Source organism: Solanum pennellii, chromosome 3, assembly GCF_001406875.1.
Source record: "Solanum pennellii chromosome 3, SPENNV200".
Lineage (NCBI taxonomy): Eukaryota > Viridiplantae > Streptophyta > Magnoliopsida > Solanales > Solanaceae > Solanum > Solanum pennellii.
Window position 1 is genome coordinate 71,725,539 of NC_028639.1, and position 22,346 is coordinate 71,747,884.

Consider the following 22,346-nt stretch of genomic DNA (forward strand, 5'->3'; position numbering starts at 1 on the left):
ATATACCGATTTGATTCAAGCTAAATTTCAAGAGATCTGCCTCAATTTAGGACTCGACTCAAGTCTCGATCTTGACCGAGGATCTGATGCTTGACTTTCGCCATCTTAGGATCTAACATAGAAGCCTAAACCTAACCCAAACACAAGATCCAACCTTGAATGGACACATGACCAAAAATTTATCCATGACCCAAGACTTGATCCAAATACACCAAATTAAGGACAAATGTCTAGGTCATGTTGTGTCTCGGGTTTAAGTAGATTTTAGTGTCGAATCTTGAGTTTGAGGATCAGAGTTGTGTGTCGGGTGTTTGGGTTAAGTTGAGGTTGAGTCTCGGGTCTATGGGTGTAGTAAGGGTTATGTATTAGATATTAGGATCTTAATTTTGATCTCGAGGATAGGAGTTCGATCTTGATCTTAACCCAAAACCTAACGCTCAAAACTTGCCATCTTCGAACCCTACCCCGAAGCCTAACCTAACCCAAACCTTGGACCTACACAAGACCTAACCTTGAATCTACACATGACCAAAAACTCAATCCCAATGAAACTTGACCAAAAATTGGTAGGTGTTGGGTCAAGGTTGGGTCCCAAGTCAAAACGAATCTTAGAGTTGAGTCTTGAGGTTGGGTGTTGGTGTTAGGATTAAGTCGTGTCTCTAATTAGAGTCATGGTTAAGTATTAGGGCTTGGGATCTCAATTTCGATCTTGGGGGGTTTGGAGTCTCGGATCGAGATTGAAGTTGTAGGTCAGGGTCATATCTGGGGTCGATATAGGGGGTTGGGCCCTCAGGTCGAGTCCTATTGTCAAGCATTTTTCAAAAACTCCAGCCATTTCCAGCTAATTGAAGTGTCCCCTTTATAAGAAACAATGGAATATAAAAAGTGAATAGTGGTGGACAAGCAAGAATGGAAGATATAGACAGACAGTTGAAATGATTAAACAAATTCCGTGCTTCAGTTTCCTCAATTCTCAAAACCAAACTCATAAAACGGAGAGAAAGAGAGAGACTAATAGTATTTTAATGACAGCCATGAATTATCGCACCATTTCTCCAGCAATATTTATTTGTTTTTCCTCCATTTTCTCCCTCAAAAACCCCCCCTTACTATTTTCATCTTATTTTATCTACAAAAAATCACCTTTTTTTTTGTTCCCTTTCCAAAAATCATTCTTTTTTTGGAAATCTTGATTATTGGACCTTTTTTTTTCTTCGAATGTGAATCAAGAAACTCATAAGAATGCAAGAAGGGAAGACTTTATTCGCCAGAATCGATGATTCTCCTATGTTTCGTCAACAGGTAAAGAATTTCAATCTTTGATTCTTGATTTCATTTCAAGAAACTTGTCATATTATGATGGTGCCCATGAGGATTAGTTGATGAAAATCATGTCTGTGTTATCAGCTTAGCCTATTATAATGGTTGATATAACTCCATTATGATGCAGATGAAGGATGCCTAATCAATTTTGACTATTTGATGTCCTGGCTAGCTAGCATGTAGAAACTTCCTACATGCCACCAATGTAGATATCCGTTAACTATGTCCACCAAAGCTTTGACAGATGAGAATAGATTATATGGTGTTAATGTGTTTTTTGTATCCACTAGAATTTGACCCCTGATCTCAAAGTTTGTTATCTACCTCAGTGACCACTAAACCACACCTTGGATGCTGTTTTTGCGCTTATATTAATGCAGACACTGTTGTTTTCTTGTCTCCTTTTTTCTTTAAATGAAATTTATTTTGTCTTAAGTTATATGACCTTAAAAAATCAAATATTGTAAGCTGTTGATTGAGCATTATATTGGACGGTTGTTTGGACCGTAATTGGGCTTTGAGAAATCTGGTTTGTCTGGAATAAACCCTGAGACTACGAGTATTGGGATAGTTTACCAAAGTGTATTCATTAACAACCAAGCAGAAACAAGTTATGCTTTAGCTGAAGTATTCTTCCTCGAACGAGTGTATTATTATATTTTGTTAGATGTCACCTGATTTGTGGTATATAGCCCATGCTTGGATGATAGGTGTAGCACCCACTCATTTAATAGGAATGATTCTATTGATCTTTTTGATGATATGCCAACAGTTAACTGACATATAACCTAGGGGTAGTATATCTTATTATAAGTAGATCGTAACACCTCCGCAAGTAATTGTGTTGATACAAAGCTGGTCAAGAAGGTATTTGTGTGATATATACATTGAGATTGGTATTCAAGCAACAGTAGCTGTATACATGCTCAATAAAATTTGCTTATTTTTGTTGATGTTCTTTTACCATGAGTTGAAGTCCTTAAATTTGTTTGTGGTGGTGGAACAGATCCAATCATTGGAGGAAAGTTCTGAGACTTTGAGAGACAAATGTCTAAAGTATTATAAAGGATGTCGAAAGTACACGTAAGTTTATTTATCCTGCTCTATCAACTTATTATCATATGTAACATTGCACAGGGCAGCCCGTTAGCTAGTATTATGATGCATAAATTGGAGGTAAGAGGGTGTACAGCTGTCACTGCAATAACCAGTGCTGTTACTTAGATGGAGGAATTCAGTTCCACCAAAAATATAGCAGCTTCATTGTTTAGTTCCAACAAACGAGGGACAAATTCTGAGAATATTCCAATTAATATATTATTGGTCCCATAAATTTTTAAGATGCCTGGTCATAAGACTCATACATGTAATTAAAATTTGCATGATTAACTAGGGAAATAGCTTTCTTCAGCTTTTGTGCTACCAGCTTGTCATTTAATTTAAACCTTTTAATACCATATATCACTTGGATAACCTTGAGAAGATGTGATGCTAAAAGAGTGTAAACCTGAAGTCCTAACATGACCTCGAGCAGTTTTTTTTTTCCGCAAAAGGGAAGTCTTACAAGTGGATTTACATTGTAAATTCCACAGCTCTTCCTGAACAATATCATACTATCTACCTTAAAATTTGAGGGAACATCCAATGCAGATGTATTATCTGGACATAGCAATTTCTGCACTATTCATTGCCTCGTCTTGTAAAATGATGGGGATGTCTTATATTATTTTTTACTCATCTTTGTTTTCTAACACTACAACTGACTTGACAGCTGTCCATTTTAATCTCTGTACATGCAAGCTGTAATCTAAGCTCTCGTTAAACCATCCTCTCACAATACACTTCCTTCTTAAAACCTTATTTCGTTCCTTCAGATGATTCTCTATTTCGAACCACTAATTCATATTTATGTCGCAGGATTCTCTATATCTGGGCTACATCATCTTTTATATTAGTTGCCTGATGAACCATTTGACAGTTTGGCATGAATCAGTTTCATAATGATTGCTTGTCAGTGAAGTTGATTCACAATTGATTTTTTCAGCAAGGGATATCATGGTCATATTCCAGTCTGTGTATTTCTTTCTTGCTTTCTCTTTCGGCAGCGGGTCTGAAATTACAACTAGGACAAGCTAATATACATCTGGGGCTTATGCTTTGCCACTATGGTTCATTAAGTTATAGTATTTCATGAAGTTCCTTGGCAGTTGTTATTTCTTTCTGACTGTATCTTTCTACAGTTTCCTTTAAACCGGCCGTTATAATGTAAAAATATATTTATCTTCTACCTATTGACCATAGAAGTATATTGCACCATTATGGGCTGTGCTTATAGGAAGGATTGTTTTATTCGTACAAGCTTCATTTCAAGGATGTTACTGGGAAAAAAAAGGCAGTATCTCAATTCTCAAGTAGTTCTGCATAAATTTTGTTTCCATGGTAATCCAAGTATGCACCAACATTTTGCTATGAGCTCATTCGTTTTTGTTTCCTATTTACAGAGAAGGGCTTGGAGAGGCATATGATAAAGACATTGCTTTTGCCAGTTCACTTGAAATCTTTGGTGGAGGGCGTAATGATCCCATTTCTGTTGCATATGGAGGTTTCCTATTCTCTCTTTACCTTTTCAGATCAGATTGTTTGGTATATAAAGTGTGTTCGGTATGAAGGAAAATGTTTCTATAAGTTTTGTGCTTTTTAAACTCTATAATAAAATCCTTCTTGTGGTGATGTGGGGGTGGTTGGGGTTAGGAATTGACCCTTACGGTACACTAATATGCAAAGGGAAAAAAATACGAAGGAGGGGAGACCTCATGTTATCACCTCATATCCTAAGTTTGTTGAACAAGCTCAACTCCTTACATCTGGATGCTTTATAAAGTTAATATATCCTAAATGGGGGTTACACAGTGTTAGAGCTGTGGTATGCTAGGGGACTAATTCATGTAAAAGTATGCATATGCATATTACAAAGAAAAGCAAATCTTTCAAAGATGCACATGTATTCTAGATTATGATTTCTAGAAGGGCCTCAAATCTTTGAATTCAGTTATGAACATTTGAACTTGGAAGCGATTACCTATAGGTTCCTTATACAAAAAAGATAATGTCTGTGACCTATAGGTTCAATAGGGGCCTGCTTGTTTCTCATTGATTGTGATGTTCCTATATAATTGCTAAATGTTAGAAGGTTAACGACTAGGATTGGGATATTTGGCTGCACTTATCTAACTCAAGTGCATTCATTTGCAATTCTCTATTTCTTTCCATTTCCACATAAAGCAACACTTTTTTGCAACAAAGAATCAATGCAAAGTCTTACTTCCCCAACTATACTAATAAATGCAAGTTGTATTCATAGGCCCCGATATGGCCAAATTTGCTACCGCTCTGAGAGAAATTGGAACCTACAAGGAAGTTCTTCGGTCACAGGTATCAGTTTCCCCCCATATCTGCTTTCAACTATTATGCAATTTTTTCCTATGAAAAAGACTATTATGCTGTTTATCAAATGATTTTTATAGTTAACAGTTGTTATATCTGCATGGATATAATCCATATCCTAGTACTGGTCCGTGAATTGTTTGGTAAAATTGTAGAATCATATTGTAGATAGAGTAGCTCATGTTAAAGTTTAAACTACTACAGGGAGGACACTTTTAATTTAATAATTATTTTTTACATGCTCTCTCACATACGAGCCTAATCTGTTATCATGTTGAAATATGTGACTTGACGAGATACTTTTATTTATTTAATAATGATATCTGGACACATCTAATGTGTATAAACTTTCTCATACCAACTTGTTTTAGGAGTATTATTTCTCTTCTAGACTTGAAGTCTAATTTACTTTTTTCTTTTCCATTCCAATATCTACTTTATACTGTGTGTGCCTTGAAATACCTTCGCCTTGTTGATTTCATTTGAATGGCATTTTTTCTGCGTATTGCTTAGGTAGAGCATGTATTAAATGATCGATTACTGCATTTGGCAACCATTGATCTTCCAGATGTAAAGGTACACTCACTACTTTCACTTGTAGTCCATTATGTAGAGAAAGTTTGTACAGATAAGAAAATCTAGTCTTCTGGATACTTCAGCTAATTCTTACTTATGAAGCACATTTACTAGGATGTTTCATTGCCCATTGGTGCAAGTATTATTCCTTATTTTGTCGTAAATATTTTCATCTTCCTGGCTGCATATAGAAGGAAGCATCCAAATGAACAATACAGTGATGAATAAAAATTGGTCAGCCAAAATACTTTGTAGATGATCTGACATATAAGCTAATCAAACTTGCATAAACTTTATTTTCTAAAGTATGGATGTTTGTAGAACCTGTCCTACTGGGATAAAGCGTATGCTTGTGCACGTTATTATGTTCTATTTATGAGAGAATAAAAACAATAGAGTAGGATTATCTTCAAAGTAAGCTTTGAATATAGGTATATATGGGGTTGGTGTTTTGACCTCTGTTGCTGTAACCTGCCCAATGGTTCATTGGTTATAGCATAGTTGAAGTGTTATGATAGTCTGAGCTTCTAATGACACTCTGAACACTGACTAAAGTTTCCACCAGACTTCATGCTTCAACCAAATGCAAATCAAACCATTGGCAAGGTCTTCAATCTTGTATTTCTTTGTTGGGTTCAAATCTTAGAGTTAATAGATTTAAGTGATGGAGTAGCTAATATTCAAATTAATAGAGAGAAGAAGGAATCGAGTTAACAGAATAAGTTTAGACAAGGATTCCTCCATGTGGATAGGAAATGCTTCTTCAAAACCAACTGAAGGGGATGGCTCGATTTTGTAGAAGTTGTTGAAGGAAGGAGCAATAATGTACGCATGCTAGGGAACTCAGTAGGTAACTTCGTAGTAACGGACTAAAGCTTCTGTCAGATTTCAAGCCTTCAACTAAATTTGGAAAAAGGACAAGATGTAGCCAAATTCTCTATTAGCTCTTTGGGCACTACTCTTACACTCTGTGTATTGATAGTAAGAGCAAGCATGTTAAGAGCAGAAACCTTACCTGATCAAAGTAGAAAGCCCTTCTGCTTTCTGTTTGACAGCTACTTGAGCTTCATTCTTTTCTAGGTGCGAAAATTTTCTTCCGTAGACTGAGAAATGAATTAAGAGACTGTGTGTTCTTTAAACAACAAACTAATTTGTAGTATCTGTAATTTGGTTTGTAAATGTTTAATTGATGTTTTTAAAAGACTACACTTGATGCTCATTGATTTTGTTTTGGGAATTTGTCAAATTGATACCTAGAAAAAAAGGGAAATAGGAAATAATTAAACTGGATCAGATAGAAAAAGAAATAGTTGAATGTTTCTAAGGAGTTAAGATTAGAAGGAGTGTCTTTGTTTTGGGATTATTTTCTAAGTTTAATGCCCATTATTCTTTCAAGACAACTAGCTGGAACTCTACAATGTTATTAGCTTTTTAGGGTTGCTTTAATAGATTTTCTAAGAATATCAGCTATCTGGTTTCAACATATAGATAGTTTCTGCTCCACTAGAGATATTGAATTACCTTTGAAGCATCTCATTTAATACTAACAATTATTGAAATAAAAGGGGGGAGGGAGTGAAGATGCTGACAGTAACTAGTTATCTTTGGGTAGGACTTGCCTATGATTGGGTGATTTAGTTTTTGACTTGTTCCATACTTGACCATATATGATCTCACAGAACTCTATACCACCCAATTGTCCAATCAACCTTACATCTCAGTATCCTAACATGTACAGATCTCTCTTCTTGCTCCTTTTGTAGTTCAACCACTTGTAGTGTATTCTCAAAGATCTAACACGTGTAATTTGATGTTATGTGAATTTTCATTATTTTCAGGAAGCTCGGAAGCGTTTTGACAAAGCCAATGTTGCTTATGATCAGGTGGATACAATGTCTCTCTAGTCAAATCTTTTATCTGTCGTGTGTTGAGCTGTAGATTCTTGGATATTTACCCATTTAAAGTAAAAAATACAGACTTGCAATGGAGTGACTTTCTGTTGAAATTGTACTTAATTGTTCTCTGTTTTTCTAATTATACTTTCTCCTTTGAAATAGCAGACTCAACTTTGAACTTATAAATACCAATTTCAAAAGGATAGGGGAAGCAGTGATTAATAATATGTCAAGTGAAAAAACAGGAATTACTAATTTACTAGTGTTGAAAACTTGAAAGCAAGATATTTATGTACCTGATATGCTAATAATCTATATTATCCTGTTTGCCAGTGGCTGCTTTTTTCTGTTCTGTGATTGGTTAGTATTCCTAAATCCTGTAACTTTAATGACAATCTTGATTGTTGAAGTCCAAACAATGTTTGTGCATGTTAATGTGTCATTTTGAGTTAGCCATGTCTTGCTCTTTTTTGTAAAAGACTTCCCTATTGTCTTTGACATATATCCTTATCTTTTCAGATTATTTTAAGCAAAAGAATTTGGTATAGTAGGACACTTATCCTTTTGAAATTGTTCAATAATGATAACTTCTAAATCCCAAACTAAGTTGGGACGATTATATGAATCATTAGTATATGTTTGCTCCTTTTGGACTCATTTCATACAATCTTTTTTGAGTATTAATTTGAAGAAAAAGAGTTTTTGGGTGTCTACTTCTCGGAACTAAGGCCAATCGGGTACAAGATCTTTATACCCTTGGTGACAGATTAACACCGGATGGCGTTTCCACATCTTGCTTTATGTCCTTTAAACCTTTAGAACCATCTTCACATTTGTTGAGTTGTAGCTTTCTGAAAAGAAGTTGAAACAGTTCGAACACTAATATGATGGTACTTGGTTCTTTGTTTTGATGTACATTAAAATGATTGCTTTTATCATCTAGGTTCGAGAGAAGTTTTTGTCATTGAGGAAAAGTACTAGGATGGATATAGCTGCAGCCATTGAGGAGGTAACGAACATCAGTTCTTCTTAAAATCCATAAACACTATCCTTTTATGTTGTTTATTGATCAGGTAGTTTCTATGGTAACCATTGTCAGGCAACATCTAATTTGGTAGTCCTTCCAGGAACTTTACAATGCAAGGTTGAGCTTTGAGCAAGCCCGCTTTAATCTGGTGTGCACAATTCTTTGGCAGTCGGTATCAAATAGTGATGCAACAAATAGCAATATAATATAATTGTTGAAATATTTCATAAGTTCAGGTCGGTGCTCTTTCTGCGGTTGAGGCCAAAAAGAAGTATGAATTTTTGGAAGCTGTTGGCAGTATGATGGACAGTCATCTTCGGTTTTTCAAACAGGTCCTTTCCCTTTTTCTTTTTCAGTGGAAAAAAAGTTTTAAAATGGTGAAATCTTATGCTTGTTGATATTAATGAATGCATCATGCTGAATTCGAGATATTATGTGATGCACAGGGGTACGAAGTTTTGCATCAAATGGAGCCTTATATCAGCCAGGTTAGATGCTAGTCATGAAACAATTTTCTTGTGAATACCCTTTTCCCATGATGCCTTCCAATTTGCTTGAGGGAATGGATGATAATGTGCTACCTTCATGAAATTGAATTGTTGGGTTCTTTCTCATTCTTTTTTATTACTTTCATGACAAATATTCTCTTTTTGGCATCCGTAATCCTTTTTATCCGCAATCCTTCCAATTTACAGTTCTATATAGATAAACTACCTATTTCAAATTCTAATTGTTAGATATCTCTGAAATCAGTTAACTTTCACTGTTTCACATGTCTTACATTGAAGACTTTATAACTGTTACGCAATCGCCACAAAGTAATCAAGGCTAGTTAACTTGGACTGTGTTGCGCCACTTGCGTATTGTTTCTTTACAAAGAAATATTATAATTATATTACAAAAGCAACATTTACAGCACAGTGCATTTGATCATATTGATTAAAAGAAAAATAAACAGCCTCACATTTAGAAGTTGCTAGGACAGGACATTACAAGAAAGGGAATCTCCTAATACAAAAAAACGAAAAGGACGGATCCCTTCTGTACAGAAGTACTATTCCTGTAGAGAATCTATGAATTTCATCTTGTAGGTTGCCCCAAATGGTCCAAATCCATAAACGTCTTCTGTATAGCATCTTCCTTCCCTTCAGATCATCTTGCTTGATGTGCAGTTTATGTAGCCATTAACACAATTCATGGTAAATTGCATGCATGTGTGGTTTGATTTTAGATCTTTCAGGGAAAAAATGGATTTTAGAATTTTACCAATTTTGTGACTCACTAACTGCGTATTGAAGTGTAGGAAAGAGTGGTGCAGTGGTACCCAGAAATCATTAACCCTATGCATTCTCCAAACCTCAAACTTCAAAAGTCTACTGCTGGTCTATCAGTCTTTTGCTCAGATTTAATTTGCGCCTTGGCCCACCATAAAACAATGCCTTCGCAGATTGAACATTTGCCAAATCATAGGAAGCTCCACATTGCCCCATTGTGCTTCTTGAAGCTCGACTAAATTTTTATTCATTTTCGCTGGATCTTGATCAAAGAAAAATTAATGGTTTTGGGCATTGAAGTTACAAAGGGTCCAAGCACAAGCTTGTATATTCAGCATGAATTCTGAATCCATTCCCGACCCCAAGCTTACTATATAGGCTGATGAGGCAATTTAGTTTCTCAACCATTAATAGCTAATTTGATTTTAGTTTGTGTCTTTTTTTTGTTGTCCGTGAGGCATGCTAAAGTTCTTCTGTTATAGTTTAAATTGTCTGCTTCTGGATCCATTATTTGTGCATCTACTTTTACACTCTAGTGACTCTACTTATGTAGCATACATGGAATTACTTCGGTGATATGCTACTAATTTTCATTGTATGCTTATGGCATCTTTTAATAATTTTTATATGTTTTGAGGTATGCTGTTCTGTTACAGGTCTTGGCTTATTCACAAAAAGCTCGAGAAAGTTCCATGTATGAGCAGGCAGCTCTCAATGAGAGGATGCAAGAGTACAAAAAGAAAATAGATCAAGAAAGGAGATGTTCGTTCAATGGGTCTACTAATGGTGATGTCACACAACCTTTTTCCAGGAGTTCTCACAAACTTATTGAAGCAGTCATGCAATCTGCTTCTGAAGGAAAGGTATGCAGTACAATCCTGCATTTGGCTACAACTATTAGCAAATAACATTCTCTTACTGCTTATGATGTTCAGTATTCCTTTTAAAGAAAATTCTACCTTTCATTTCTTTAGCTAAGATTTCAATAGTTTAGGTACAAACTATAAAACAAGGATACCTGTCAAAGCGTTCTTCTAATATAAGAGGTGACTGGAAGAGAAGATTCTTTGTTCTAGATAGCAGAGGAATGCTGTACTACTATCGAAAACAATTGAGCAGACCATCTGTAAGTCATCGAATTAAATGTTTGTCACAAGTTCTTCAGCTATTATATAGACCTGCTCAAATGTGGAGAATGCAGTTTCAGGGTTCTGCCAGCCCACTCCTTTCAAACAGATGTTCTTCCCCAGAACCGGGATCAGGACTGCTGAGTCGTTGGCTTTCTTCTCATTATCATGGAGGTGTACATGAGGAAAAAGCTGTTGCACGTCACACAGTGAACCTACTGACATCAACAATAAAAGCAGATGCAGATCAGTCTGATCTGAGATTTTGCTTCAGAATAATTTCACCAACAAAGAATTATACTTTGCAGGTAAAAGCCTGAGGCATCCTGATAATTCTTTGGGCTGTAGTAAGAGAACTGGATTTCAACCTAGATTTCTAATCAGCAATAACCTTTTACTAAAGATATATCCTTTGGATATTCAGGCAGAGAGTGCAGCGGAGCAAATGGACTGGATAGAAAAAATAACAGGAGTTATTACTTCATTGCTAACTTCCCAGACACCTGAAAGGGTAAACTAGAAAATAAATATATAAGTCTTCCTCTCCTTATTTTTGTTGTTATATCTGATAATATGATTTTCTGGTGTTCAGCATTTCTCTGTTAGTCCCATTAGCGAAAGTAGTTCTATAGGAAGTCCAATTGACCATGATCAAAGAGCAATGGAAGAATACACATCTGGGAGGGATCTTACTGGTAGATCTTTCATGCGCCCATCCAAAAGTTCAGTGCACATCCTCAGCACGAAAAGAGAGAGACCAGTTGAAGCACTAAAACGGATACCTGGGAATGATAAATGTGCTGATTGTGGCGCCCCTGGACCAGAATGGGCTTCTTTAAATCTTGGACTTCTTATATGCATTGAATGTTCTGGTGTTCACCGGAACTTTGGTGTACATATATCCAAGGCAAGTCAACTTGTTTACATTTTGCACCTAAGTTTCTTTCTGTGTGCATAAGCAGAAACTTAATCTTCTTAAACCTCTCTAACTTCATGTGGGAATAGAAAGGCCTGCTGTCAAGTTAACTATGCTCATCTTGTGTAATTGTCTGTTAGAGCTTTTACAAGTATATGTATCATCTTTCTGTGTAAAAACTAAAGGAGACCCATTCCTAAAAGAAGAAAGGAACTACATACCTCAGCTTTAACCGCTCAATCTCTTGATCATGCAAAAGATGAAGTTCCCTTTTCTGAAATTATCTTAGAGTTTTCAACTTTGATTTGTAGGTAAGATCTTTGAAACTTGATGTTAAAGTGTGGGGGCCTTCAATTATAACGCTTTTCGAGGCACTGGGTAATGTGTTTGTGAATTCTGTTTGGGAGGAGCTGTTGCATGCAAGAAAAACGTTTCAGGCTGATGAAATACCAATGCGGTTTTTTGAGTCTGATAAACACAAAGAGTTCTTTGGAAAACCCAGTTATGCTGATCATATTTCAGTAAAGGAGAAATTCATTCATGCAAAGGTACTTCTCCTAATAGTTAAGTTTACTTCCTTTGCCGTCTGTTCAATCTCTTCAAGAGGCTGCTCATCTTGTAATTTTCTTTCTCAATTAAAGCTGACATCATCAGCTCATTACTCCAGTTCTTTCAAATTGGTTAGTCCTTAAGGTGTCCAGGTTTATGGACATTGCAGATTAGGCTAAGAGTGACCCTATAGTTAATCTAGTTGCCTTTCTCTGGTATTATCTCCCAGTTCAAAGCTCATAAAAGAGATCGGTGGTCTAGGACATTGGACATTCTGCTATGTAAATGGATGTCAAACATTTTCTCTGTGATATGTTCTCCTAATTTCTTATATTTTTTCAAGAACTTATGTGATACCACAAAAGTTACAAAATTACGCCTGCAGTTTATGTTAGAAGCATGACTTGATCTCAAGACTAAAGAAGAAAAGAACCATCCTAGGCAAAAAAATATACTTTAAATCTTATTCTAGGTTAAATTAAGACTCTTCTTTGTTACGTAATCTTGACATTTGTCGTCTTTTTATTTTGGTAAAAATTAAAGGATGTTAATTATTTAAATATTTTTGGTGATCGTGCATGTTATGACTATGAAATTGATGAAGTATGTTATGTACAACTATTAGCATCTTTTGCTGGTATGTAGTAGACCGTGTACAAATAATATAAAAAGTTGAAATATTTGTTTGAATGAGGTTATATCCCTCTATGTTTCAAAATGTTCATCTTTTCTGTTGTGCGACTGTTTCTCGACGCTGCCATCCATCTCTGTGTTACACAGAAATTATTCATATGTGGATAATCTCTTACAGTTTAGATGTGTTGCCTGTCTCAAGCTCTCAGCGCAGTGTATAGAGGCCTTCTGTGTCATTTTTGTGTGCAAATGAATCTGTAGTTCTAATGGTGCTCCCCTATGTGCAACTAGTCTGCACGTGGTAACTGAAAGAACTCTTCCTAAATAATTCAAATCTCTATAGCTTTTCTGGTTAAATGTGAATTAATGTATGCTTGCTATGTCTGTTTCTGGTTGCAGTACGCAGAAAAACGTTTCATTCACAAGGTGAAGGACACTACACGCCTCCTTTCGGTTGCAGAACAGTTGTGGGAAGGTGTCCGTGCAAATGACAAGAAAGCTGTATATCGTCTCATTGTGGTCTACCAAGCTGATGTTAATGCAGTCCATGGGGAAGAAGCATCGCCTGGTACATCTCAAAATCTAGAGACTCATTCTGATTCGAACAAAACCTGATTATAACATCATCTTTTTAGGCAGTGATAGTTCAAGCTCATTTAACCCACAAAGTGAAAGTGAAGAGCATTGCATTGATGAATTTCTTGATGGCTGTTCCTTACTTCACCTAGCTTGCCAAACTGCTGATATTGGCATGGTGGAGCTGCTTCTGCAGTATGGTGCCAACATAAATGCTTGTGATTCACGAGGCCAGACCCCACTGCATCATAGTGTTATGAGAGGAAGAACTGCAACTTCCAAACTGTTACTTGCGAGGTAATTCTTTGTTTTTAAAGCTCACTGTTAATCCTTATAAGTGAAGATAAAAAGGGTGCTTCGTGCTTTAACCATCATTCTGATGCAAGCACACATGCTTATGCTTGTCTCTATACACTGCAAGCACACACTTACGCTTGTCTCACTTACCAGAGTTCTTTCTCTCACAACCTAGAAGCTTATGCTTTGTATATCTTCAGTTTTAAGTTTTGCGAAACAAACTAATGTTTGGATATTCACAAAAGCTCTGAAGGAGCTCGAGGTTGATGGCATGTACCAGAACATTCTATAAATTTTTATTTGTTGAAGTCATGGGAGTCCACAGCTATTGTGCTGACATTCAGAATATTTATATCTCGCATATGCCGAGGGAGTGCTTTATTGGGTAACTCCGCCTATTTCATGGGTGGTCGGACTTCTAATCCCAAGTTAAGCTTAGTTCATGAAGCTGCCTCTGTGAGAATTAGTTACAACTGAGAACCGTAACTTATACTTGATACATCACGTGAAGTATCTCAATGCAAAATTGTGTGTTTTTTTATTCAATGAATAAAGTGGTGGTCAGACCAGCTTTGTTATATGGGGTGGAGTGTTGACAGATCAAGAGTCTCACATTCTGAAACTGAAAGTGGTGGAGATGAGGATGCTACGATGGATGCGTGGGTATACTAGGAGAGATGGGATTCAAAATGAGGATATCCGAGACAAGGTGGGAAGTGACTTTGGTGGAAGACAACATGCGGGAAGCGGATGGTTCGGACATATGATGAGGAGAAACAAAAATGCCCCAGGTGGTGTTGTTGGCTATGGATGGGTTCAGGAAAGGTAGAGGTAGACCTAAGAAGTATTGAGAGAGGTGATTAAACATGATATGACGCAGTTGCAACTCACCGAAAGTGTTAAGTCCGCACAACTTAGCTTTTAGCATTCACTTGTGCAGTAGAACTCTCTTTTTTTTGAGGAAGTTTTTTGGATCAAAGTTGGTTCTCTTGAATTTCTCGTTTAGTTCAACTTTGGACGTTGATGTGTTGTGGTTGAAACAATCAGGTTTTTTCCCGAGTCTAGTCTTCAGTGACCGTTTCATAAGAGTATCTAACTGGCCCACCCTGATCTGCCTGCTGCAACAGTTTAAAAAAATTTGTTGATTTCTAACTCTATAAATAGGACTCTTGTTATTTTGTTTGGAATAAAGCTTGATGAATACTTTATACTTTTATCAATTAATCTCTCTCTCTCTCTTTCTCTTATTCGTTCTACCTCTCTTTCTTTGTCTCTCTTCTGCACTTCCTTCTCTCTTTTCTCATTTCTTGCCCTTCCTGCGCGTCTTTTGGAACTAAATTAGATTTGAACTCCCAACTTTTTGGTCAGTAATACTTGCTCAAATTTGAGGGGGATTTATATGTTTTTGGATCAATAATGAACTTGGCTATGATTATGTTTGAACCATCAGACTAATGATCAAGATCGTCTTGTCTTGTGTAACCAACTACACAGTTGTATCATTTGTATATTTTAAATCATCGTTATTTGACCAAATGATTTATTTTGAACAGGGGGGCCAACCCACACATTGCTGATCTTGAAGGCAAGACCCCATGTCACCTTGTCTCAGAATTAGCCCTCAATGATGTGGAGATTCTTGCCCTCCTGAAAGTTGCAAATAGATAGCAGCAGCACAAAGATCACTCGGAGGTAAGAGTTTCCACGTCTCACAGAGTGATGCTTTATCTTCAAAGCAACGAAGATTTAGGCTATCTCGGAAAACAGCTTGCTATAATATCCAGGTCTTCGAGATTTTAATATGTCCAGGTCTTTGTGTTAGCAAATTGGAGCAAAGAGATGTATTTCACAGAGTGCCAAGTTACTAAGGATGTTTAGTTTGCTGCTTCAAGATGCATAATCCACTTGTTCATATGTATTTTTCAGCCTTTAGTTTCTTCTCTATAATTTGTTGCAGAGCTTACAGAATTAGATAGTACATTAGTTGTACATAGTTTGTTATATTAAATTAGTTTGAGATGTTGCAGAACCTGAAGAGATGATTTTTATATATTTATATATATATATATATATATAAAAAGCAAACACATGTTAATCAATTATTAATATTTGTTTCGATTTCTAGCTTAGAATCTCCAGAGTGATTTCTTATTATTATGGTGTCGAACTGATTCTGTATATTGGGAGGATGTGTTCGGGCTCGGTCCACTACCTCATGTGAGTTCTTGACTGGTCAATATATAAAGATCAGTTTGATATCATTCTTGACAGAACAATACACAAAGGCAAGTTCGAAATCATGTTCGGGACGAGGAGTGAGGCTTGACAGTCGAGCCCATACATAAGTCATAAAAATATAACGGCATTCCATAATTTTGTGGTCTTAAAGGATGTTACGTGAAAAGTTAAAACTAAAGTATTGTCAAAAAGAAATAAAAACACTCCTTTTGAAACAAACAAAAGAGGGTAGGTAAGACAAACGAATCAAAATTAAGTTGAAATTGATGATTCAAAATGAAAAAATGTTATTGGTTTAGGTGCATAATAGATCGATCTGTTTTTGTTGATCCTTTTCCCATAGCTAGAACTTGGAGAAGGGAGAGATAAGAGGGTCTAATTCGTGTTAAATAATAATAACAATCAATAATTAATATTTTAAAGGTTCTTTAATGATTTAGCATGTCCACGAATGAATTCGAAACCGAGCATTAGACACGTGCAAAATTTGCTAATTTTGATATTTGTTGTTCTTATTTGTAATTCAGTGAATTTGTTTTTTCATTTGTGTGTTATAGTTAGACTTGATTCAATTAATTTGACAAGTACTCACTCAATAAGCGTTTACTATAAAACTCCAACGTACAAATTCAAGAAAAAATTAACTTCGTGTCACCGAAAAATGGCATCCGATAGATCTGAATCGACCGGAGATTCCAATGGCGATCGCCGGAAAGTAGCTCTGATCACCGGCATTACTGGCCAAGACGGGTCGTATCTGACTGAATTCCTTCTCGACAAGGGCTATGAAGTTCATGGACTGATTCGTAGATCCTCCAATTTCAACACCCAACGAGTTAATCACATCTATATCGATCCTCACAATGTCCATAAGGCACGCATGAAGCTTCACTATGCCGATCTTACCGATGCCTCTTCTCTCCGCCGTTGGATTGATACAATTCAGCCTGATGAGGTTTACAACCTCGCCGCACAGTCTCATGTTGCCGTCTCCTTTGAGATCCCTGATTACACCGCCGACGTTGTCGCCACCGGTGCTCTCCGTCTTCTGGAGGCTGTCCGTTCTCACATTTCTGCTACTGGAAGATCAAACATCCGTTACTACCAAGCTGGTTCATCTGAGATGTTCGGATCCACCCCACCGCCGCAATCTGAATCTACACCCTTCCACCCTAGATCCCCTTACGCTGTATCTAAGTGCGCCGCGCATTGGTACACTGTTAATTACCGAGAAGCGTACGGGATCTTCGCCTGTAATGGGATCCTGTTCAATCATGAATCTCCCAGGCGGGGTGAGAACTTTGTCACTAGGAAGATCACTCGTGCTGTGGGTCGGATCAAGATCGGGCTACAGAGCAAGCTGTTTTTGGGGAATCTGCAGGCATCCAGGGATTGGGGTTTCGCTGGGGACTATGTAGAAGCAATGTGGATGATGCTGCAGCAAGAGAAACCGGATGATTATGTGGTAGCAACGGAGGAGTCTCACACGGTAGAGGAGTTCTTGGAAGAGGCATTTGGTTCTGTAGGGTTGAAATGGTCGGATCATGTGGTGATTGATAAGAGGTACTTTAGGCCTACAGAAGTTGATAATCTTAAGGGTGATTCGAGCAAGGCGAGGAAAGTTTTGGGATGGAAGCCCAAAGTTGGATTCAAACAACTTGTGAAGATGATGGTAGACGAGGATGTCGAGTTGGCTAAAAGGGAGAAGGTTCTTGTTGATGCTGGTTACATGGATGCTCAACAACAGCCTTGAAAACTCTCTGTAATGCCACACTTACATTTGCTATTTACTTTGCTCTAGTTGGAAACTGAGACACCATGCTATTTTCTCTTGTTATTGTTGTTCGTTCATGACTTCGTTTAAATACAAAACATATATGAGTCATCTTATTGGATCAAAGAGAATTGTTTAACTTTGAGAAATCATATTCAAATGAATGTGCACTAGTTATTTTGGTTTTGCTACTTCAATGTTGGAAATGGAATACTATCTATATGAAATGTCCTGTGTACAAGTTTTTGAATTGAGATATGCCAAACTACACGTAAAAACTCCTTGGCATCCTTCTCCAAGAACCCTACATAAAAGAAAGAAAGAGAACTGTGAGCAAGCAGAATTGCTTTTCTGATACAAAAGCTTTAACATTGGTATTCATTCAGTATGTATATTACTTCCACTTACTCAAATGTGCACATCAAGGTTTCCTTGCTTTGCTTTTCCTCAATAGTCCGAGGAGAAAGCACCGTGATAAGGATGACATAAACCGAGTGACCATAGAACCGAAGAGCTGAATAATGTAGCAAGTTCCAAGGAAAGAACTTCACTTATCTTCACATGTAAGCTGCAGTGGTACAAAAATTTGCTCCTTTAAATGGAAACAACTTATATCAGATAACATGAGAATAATAACACTGAGTTGCAGACATTCTTTTTCAATGAGGCAACTAAATTATGCTGAAACTTGATCATTTGTTAGTTCATCTTAATAGTCTCACCACTCTAATCATGCAAATCTGGTTGCACGGTATGAACAACAATACGAATCTGCCAACTAAAAGTTATATGGACTATGACCAATAAAACTTCAAAGAGCAATTATTCATCCATCGAGTTTGTATCATCATAAAACAATCCCCGCGGTCTTTAAATATCAATATTCTCATAATTAGTGTGTTTGCTAGCAGAGTCGGATGAGAAAATGTTGACACATCAAAGGCATGGTGCATGACAAAGCAGATGAGCCATCTTTTCTGTTTTTTAATAAGCAAGAATTTGTTATCATTCAAAAAGAAAATACTGGATTACACAGATTTTGTACACAGAAATAAAATCACTATCCTATTTCAGTGGTAAACTTAGAAAATTCAGCAGTTCAATAACATACCTAGTGTGGTCCCACAAGTGGAGTCTGGGTTTGCCATCAAGCATCCATGGTCAGAAACCGCAGAAAGAATGTATCGATCCAGCATACAACGTTCTTGTTGAGCTAGTCTTGAAGCTGACAAGCAACTTATAAGGCAGATTGCTTCGGACTGTTGCTAATACTTTCAGTATGTTCATCTATCTGACAATGTCTGATTAAGTCATTTGAAGTCATGGAATTGGAGATCCAGGAAAACTTTACCATGGTCTCCACAAACATAGGTAATATTTCAGAATATCCTGCTTGATTTAATCCGTGGGCTAAAGTACTGCACATAGCAAGACTAGGTACAAAACCTTGCGCTCCTATTTCATTGAGTGATGCCAACAATGCCGAAATTTCTCCCTTCTCACACCAAGACCCCACTAATGATTCACTTACATGTCCTTTCAAAAGACCTTTATCCAAAAGTTCATTCCAAAGACTGAAAGCTTTATGTAGATTTCCTTCTCGGTAAAGTGCATCAACCATCGAGCTGTAGACTACTTCATCAGGCTTAATACCCCTTGCCACCATTTCCTCAAATAGTGAAAACACCTTCAATTTTTCTCCAATTCTGTGATAACCTTGTATGAGTGAAGTGTAAGTCACGATGGTTGGTATCAGTTTCCTCCCTTGCATCGTTTGGAAAAGCTCTTCTGCTACTTTCATCATTTCGTTCTTGCAACAGTAGTCAATTAAAATGGTGTAAGTTACATGATCAGGCAGGATGTGCATATCAGACATGCCCTTCACTAACTCCAGTGCTTCACTCAATCTACCTAACTTGCAAAATCCATCAATCAATGTATTGAGAGTAAGAGTAGATGCAATTCCCTTCTCTACCATTTCATGGAATAATGACAATGCCTTCTCTATCTCTCCTGCCTTGCAGCATCCGTGAAGAAGAGCATTGTATACGAAGGCATCCGGTTGAACACCCCGTAAAGGCATTTCATCTGAAAGGCAAAATGCCTCATCTAGATCACCAGCTTTGCAATAACCATCAATGATTGTAGTATATGTCACACTATTTGGTGCTAAACCCTTTCCAGAGATACCATCAAACACTTCCCTAGCTCTCGATAGGTCACCTGACTTGCAAAGACCACCTATTAAGCTATTATAAGTGACGATGTTTGGTCTAACGCCTTTCTGACTCATTTCATCAAGAAGTAGAAAAGCCTTCTCCAAATTACCCTGCTTACAGAAACCAGAAATTAGTGAGGTGTAAGTGAACACATCAGGAACTAGACCCTTATTATAGAGTTCAGATAAAACATCCATGGCATCTGACAATTTCCCATTCTTTGAGAGGGCATTGATAAGAATACCATAAAGCTGAACATTTGGCAGTCGACCTATTTCAAGCATGCGATTCAATACTGAAAATGCCTGTGATATATTCCCATATTTGCAGTATCCATCAATGATACACGCAAAGGTGACATAATTAGGCGCTATACCACGATCTATCATCTCCCAGAAATACTTTTCTGCAACTTGCATATTCCCTGCCTCTCTATACCAAGAAATAAAAGGCCCAAAAGTAAATGAATTCGGTCTCAGTCTTCTCTTCTCTATTTCAACGAGACACGCTTTTGCTTCATCTATCCTTCCCACCTTGCAGAGCCCACTAACAATTGAATTATAACAGAAGATATCAGGTAATATACCATCCTGCCACATATCCTGTAAAATATGTTTTGCTTCTTCAAATTTACCATCCTCTACGTAACCTTTTATGATGGGGGTGTAGATGATAGCATTTCGTCTCACACCAGCTGCAATCATCTTCTCCAAAATAAGAATCGCTTGACAGAGATCTCCAGCGTTGCAGAAAGCATTAATCAGCACACCATAAGTATAGGCTGAAGGTACCAAGTTTCTGTCGGTCATCTCAACCAAAAGTTCAGAAGCCTTATCCATGTTATTCTTGCGACCATAGCCCTCAATTAAATAATTGTATGTTTGCACATCAGGGGATATGCCCATTTCAATCATGTCAGCCTTGATAGTTACTGCTTTGTCAATCTGGCCAATTTTGCAAAGCCCGTTTATGATAGAATTGTAGGTCATTAGATTCAAACTCTTCCCACGTTCAACCATTTCATCCTTTATTCTAAATGCCTCGTCCACCTCACCCTCCTTCATGAATCCATCAATTAACGCAGTAAATGCAAAATGATCCGGGTTCAGACCTACTTCATACATTTCATCCAAAATCCGTTTTGCCTCCCTGGACTTCTTTTTCTTACAGAAGCCATCAATGAGTGTGCTGTAGGTATAGATATCCGGAACCAATCCCTTTCCTTCCATCAAGCTCTTTAGCATCAAAGCTTCATCAACTGTACCTGTCCCACACAAGCCTTTGATAACCACATTGTATGTAACCAAATTTGGATTGCACCCCTTTTCTCCCATGTCATGAAGAAGTCTTTTAGCATCCTTAACATTGCCAACCTTGCAATAAGCATTGATCACATTGGTGTATGTATAAACATCAAGACTCATCTTGCTCTCCAGCATTCCCTCATAAACCTTCCAAAACAGTTCCATTTTATTACCATTTAGTAATTCATTCAACAACGTATTACAACACAACAAACTCGGGAAAAAGCCTTCATTTTTAATACCCAAGAACATAGAAACAGCTTCATTTAGCATACCCTTTTTCCTACAAGCATCAATTGGCAACTCAAACACCACAGTCTGTGAGTTAAACTTATCACATTCCCTGTAACATTTAACCAACGAGCTAGCAATATCCCTTACTGAAAATCGTCTCTGAATCATTTCATCAAACACATGCTGGGCAGGTGCAAAATTGTTCGAATTACACAAAGCCAATGCAAGAATGGAGAAAGAATCAATGTGAGCCATACCCACTTTCTGATTCGACCAGTCAAAGAAGTCGAGCAAACGTTTAGGGTTGACAAGCAATTTGTTCCCATCAAGAACGAACTGAACCACATCTGCATTTAGCTTTTTAGGGATTTCTGACGACTCCAAAAGTAATTTCCAGTTCTTAAGTTTCAGAATCGTCGATATTTCTTCCGCTGTTGATTTGCTTGCCGAAATCTTATCTTTCAGAATCGTCGAGATTTCTTCAGGTGTTGATTTACTGTGGGTATAGCGCATTGATTTCTTGATTACACGTCTTCGACAACTCCAATTGTATATAGTCAATATCCTTTTCGATAATACGAGATTCATAGTTTCTTAACAAATTTGCCCAGATTAACATAACCAGTTAAATAAGTGTAGATCTCAAAGAGGATTTTTGCAGAGGAAAGTGAACAGGGATGACTTTAAAGCTAAGGGGTCGTTTGGTAGGGGGAGGGGTATTTTATAACATACAATTAAAATTAGATTTTTTAAAATCATCGTATCGGTACAGTTTAATTACTTTTCCCGAAAAAAAACTTACTTTTAAGTTATCACCTCAAAATGTATTATTTATTATTAAAATATTTCTTTCGCAAATATATTTTTTAAAAAAATACTTCAATTCTTCACCAAAAAGATAAGAATGTAGAATCTTGTTATCATATTGTTCGATCTTAAA

The 22,346-nt window shown here is 37.0% G+C and overlaps 3 protein-coding genes across 7 annotated transcripts; 2 read left to right on the top strand and 1 right to left on the bottom strand.

Annotated features, from left to right (window-relative positions):
- Positions 1–132: 132 nt before the first annotated feature.
- On the top strand, positions 133–15,724 carry LOC107015377 (ADP-ribosylation factor GTPase-activating protein AGD3-like). 4 transcript variants are annotated; one of them, XR_001456341.2, is made up of 19 exons: positions 137–1,302; positions 2,330–2,406; positions 3,825–3,925; positions 4,685–4,755; positions 5,281–5,343; positions 7,182–7,226; positions 8,182–8,247; positions 8,366–8,413; positions 8,502–8,597; positions 8,712–8,753; positions 10,196–10,402; positions 10,534–10,665; positions 10,741–10,974; positions 11,091–11,177; positions 11,259–11,573; positions 11,894–12,130; positions 13,164–13,332; positions 13,404–13,637; positions 15,191–15,724. XR_001456341.2 is itself a non-coding variant. In XM_015215627.2 (19 exons), exons 1-19 carry the CDS (start codon positions 1,243–1,245, stop codon positions 15,303–15,305), a joined length of 2,403 nt encoding a protein of 800 aa, XP_015071113.1. In that variant the 5' UTR covers positions 142–1,242; the 3' UTR covers positions 15,306–15,724. The 4 variants fall into 4 exon arrangements, 3 of the variants coding, with proteins under 3 accessions (XP_027771561.1, XP_027771562.1, XP_015071113.1); XM_015215627.2 differs by having other exon boundaries at positions 142–1,302; positions 13,400–13,637; XM_027915760.1 differs by lacking the exons at positions 13,404–13,637; positions 15,191–15,724 and adding an exon at positions 12,943–13,065 and having other exon boundaries at positions 133–1,302; positions 13,164–13,299.
- A 698-nt stretch (positions 15,725–16,422) lies between these two features.
- Positions 16,423–17,846, top strand: LOC107014690 (GDP-mannose 4,6 dehydratase 1). The gene has a single exon (XM_015214718.2). It carries the CDS (start codon positions 16,537–16,539, stop codon positions 17,626–17,628), a length of 1,092 nt encoding a protein of 363 aa, XP_015070204.1. The 5' UTR covers positions 16,423–16,536; the 3' UTR covers positions 17,629–17,846.
- Positions 17,783–22,113, bottom strand: LOC107014689 (pentatricopeptide repeat-containing protein At5g61990, mitochondrial). 2 transcript variants are annotated; one of them, XM_015214715.2, is made up of 3 exons: positions 18,761–22,113; positions 18,058–18,217; positions 17,783–17,953 (listed from the first exon to the last, which is right to left on the bottom strand). In XM_015214715.2, the coding sequence occupies exon 1, from the start codon at positions 21,992–21,994 to the stop codon at positions 18,887–18,889; it is 3,108 nt and encodes a 1,035-aa protein (XP_015070201.1). In that variant the 5' UTR covers positions 21,995–22,113; the 3' UTR covers positions 17,783–17,953; positions 18,058–18,217; positions 18,761–18,886. The 2 variants fall into 2 exon arrangements, with proteins under 2 accessions (XP_015070201.1, XP_015070202.1); XM_015214716.2 differs by having other exon boundaries at positions 18,058–18,241.
- Positions 22,114–22,346: the final 233 nt, after the last annotated feature.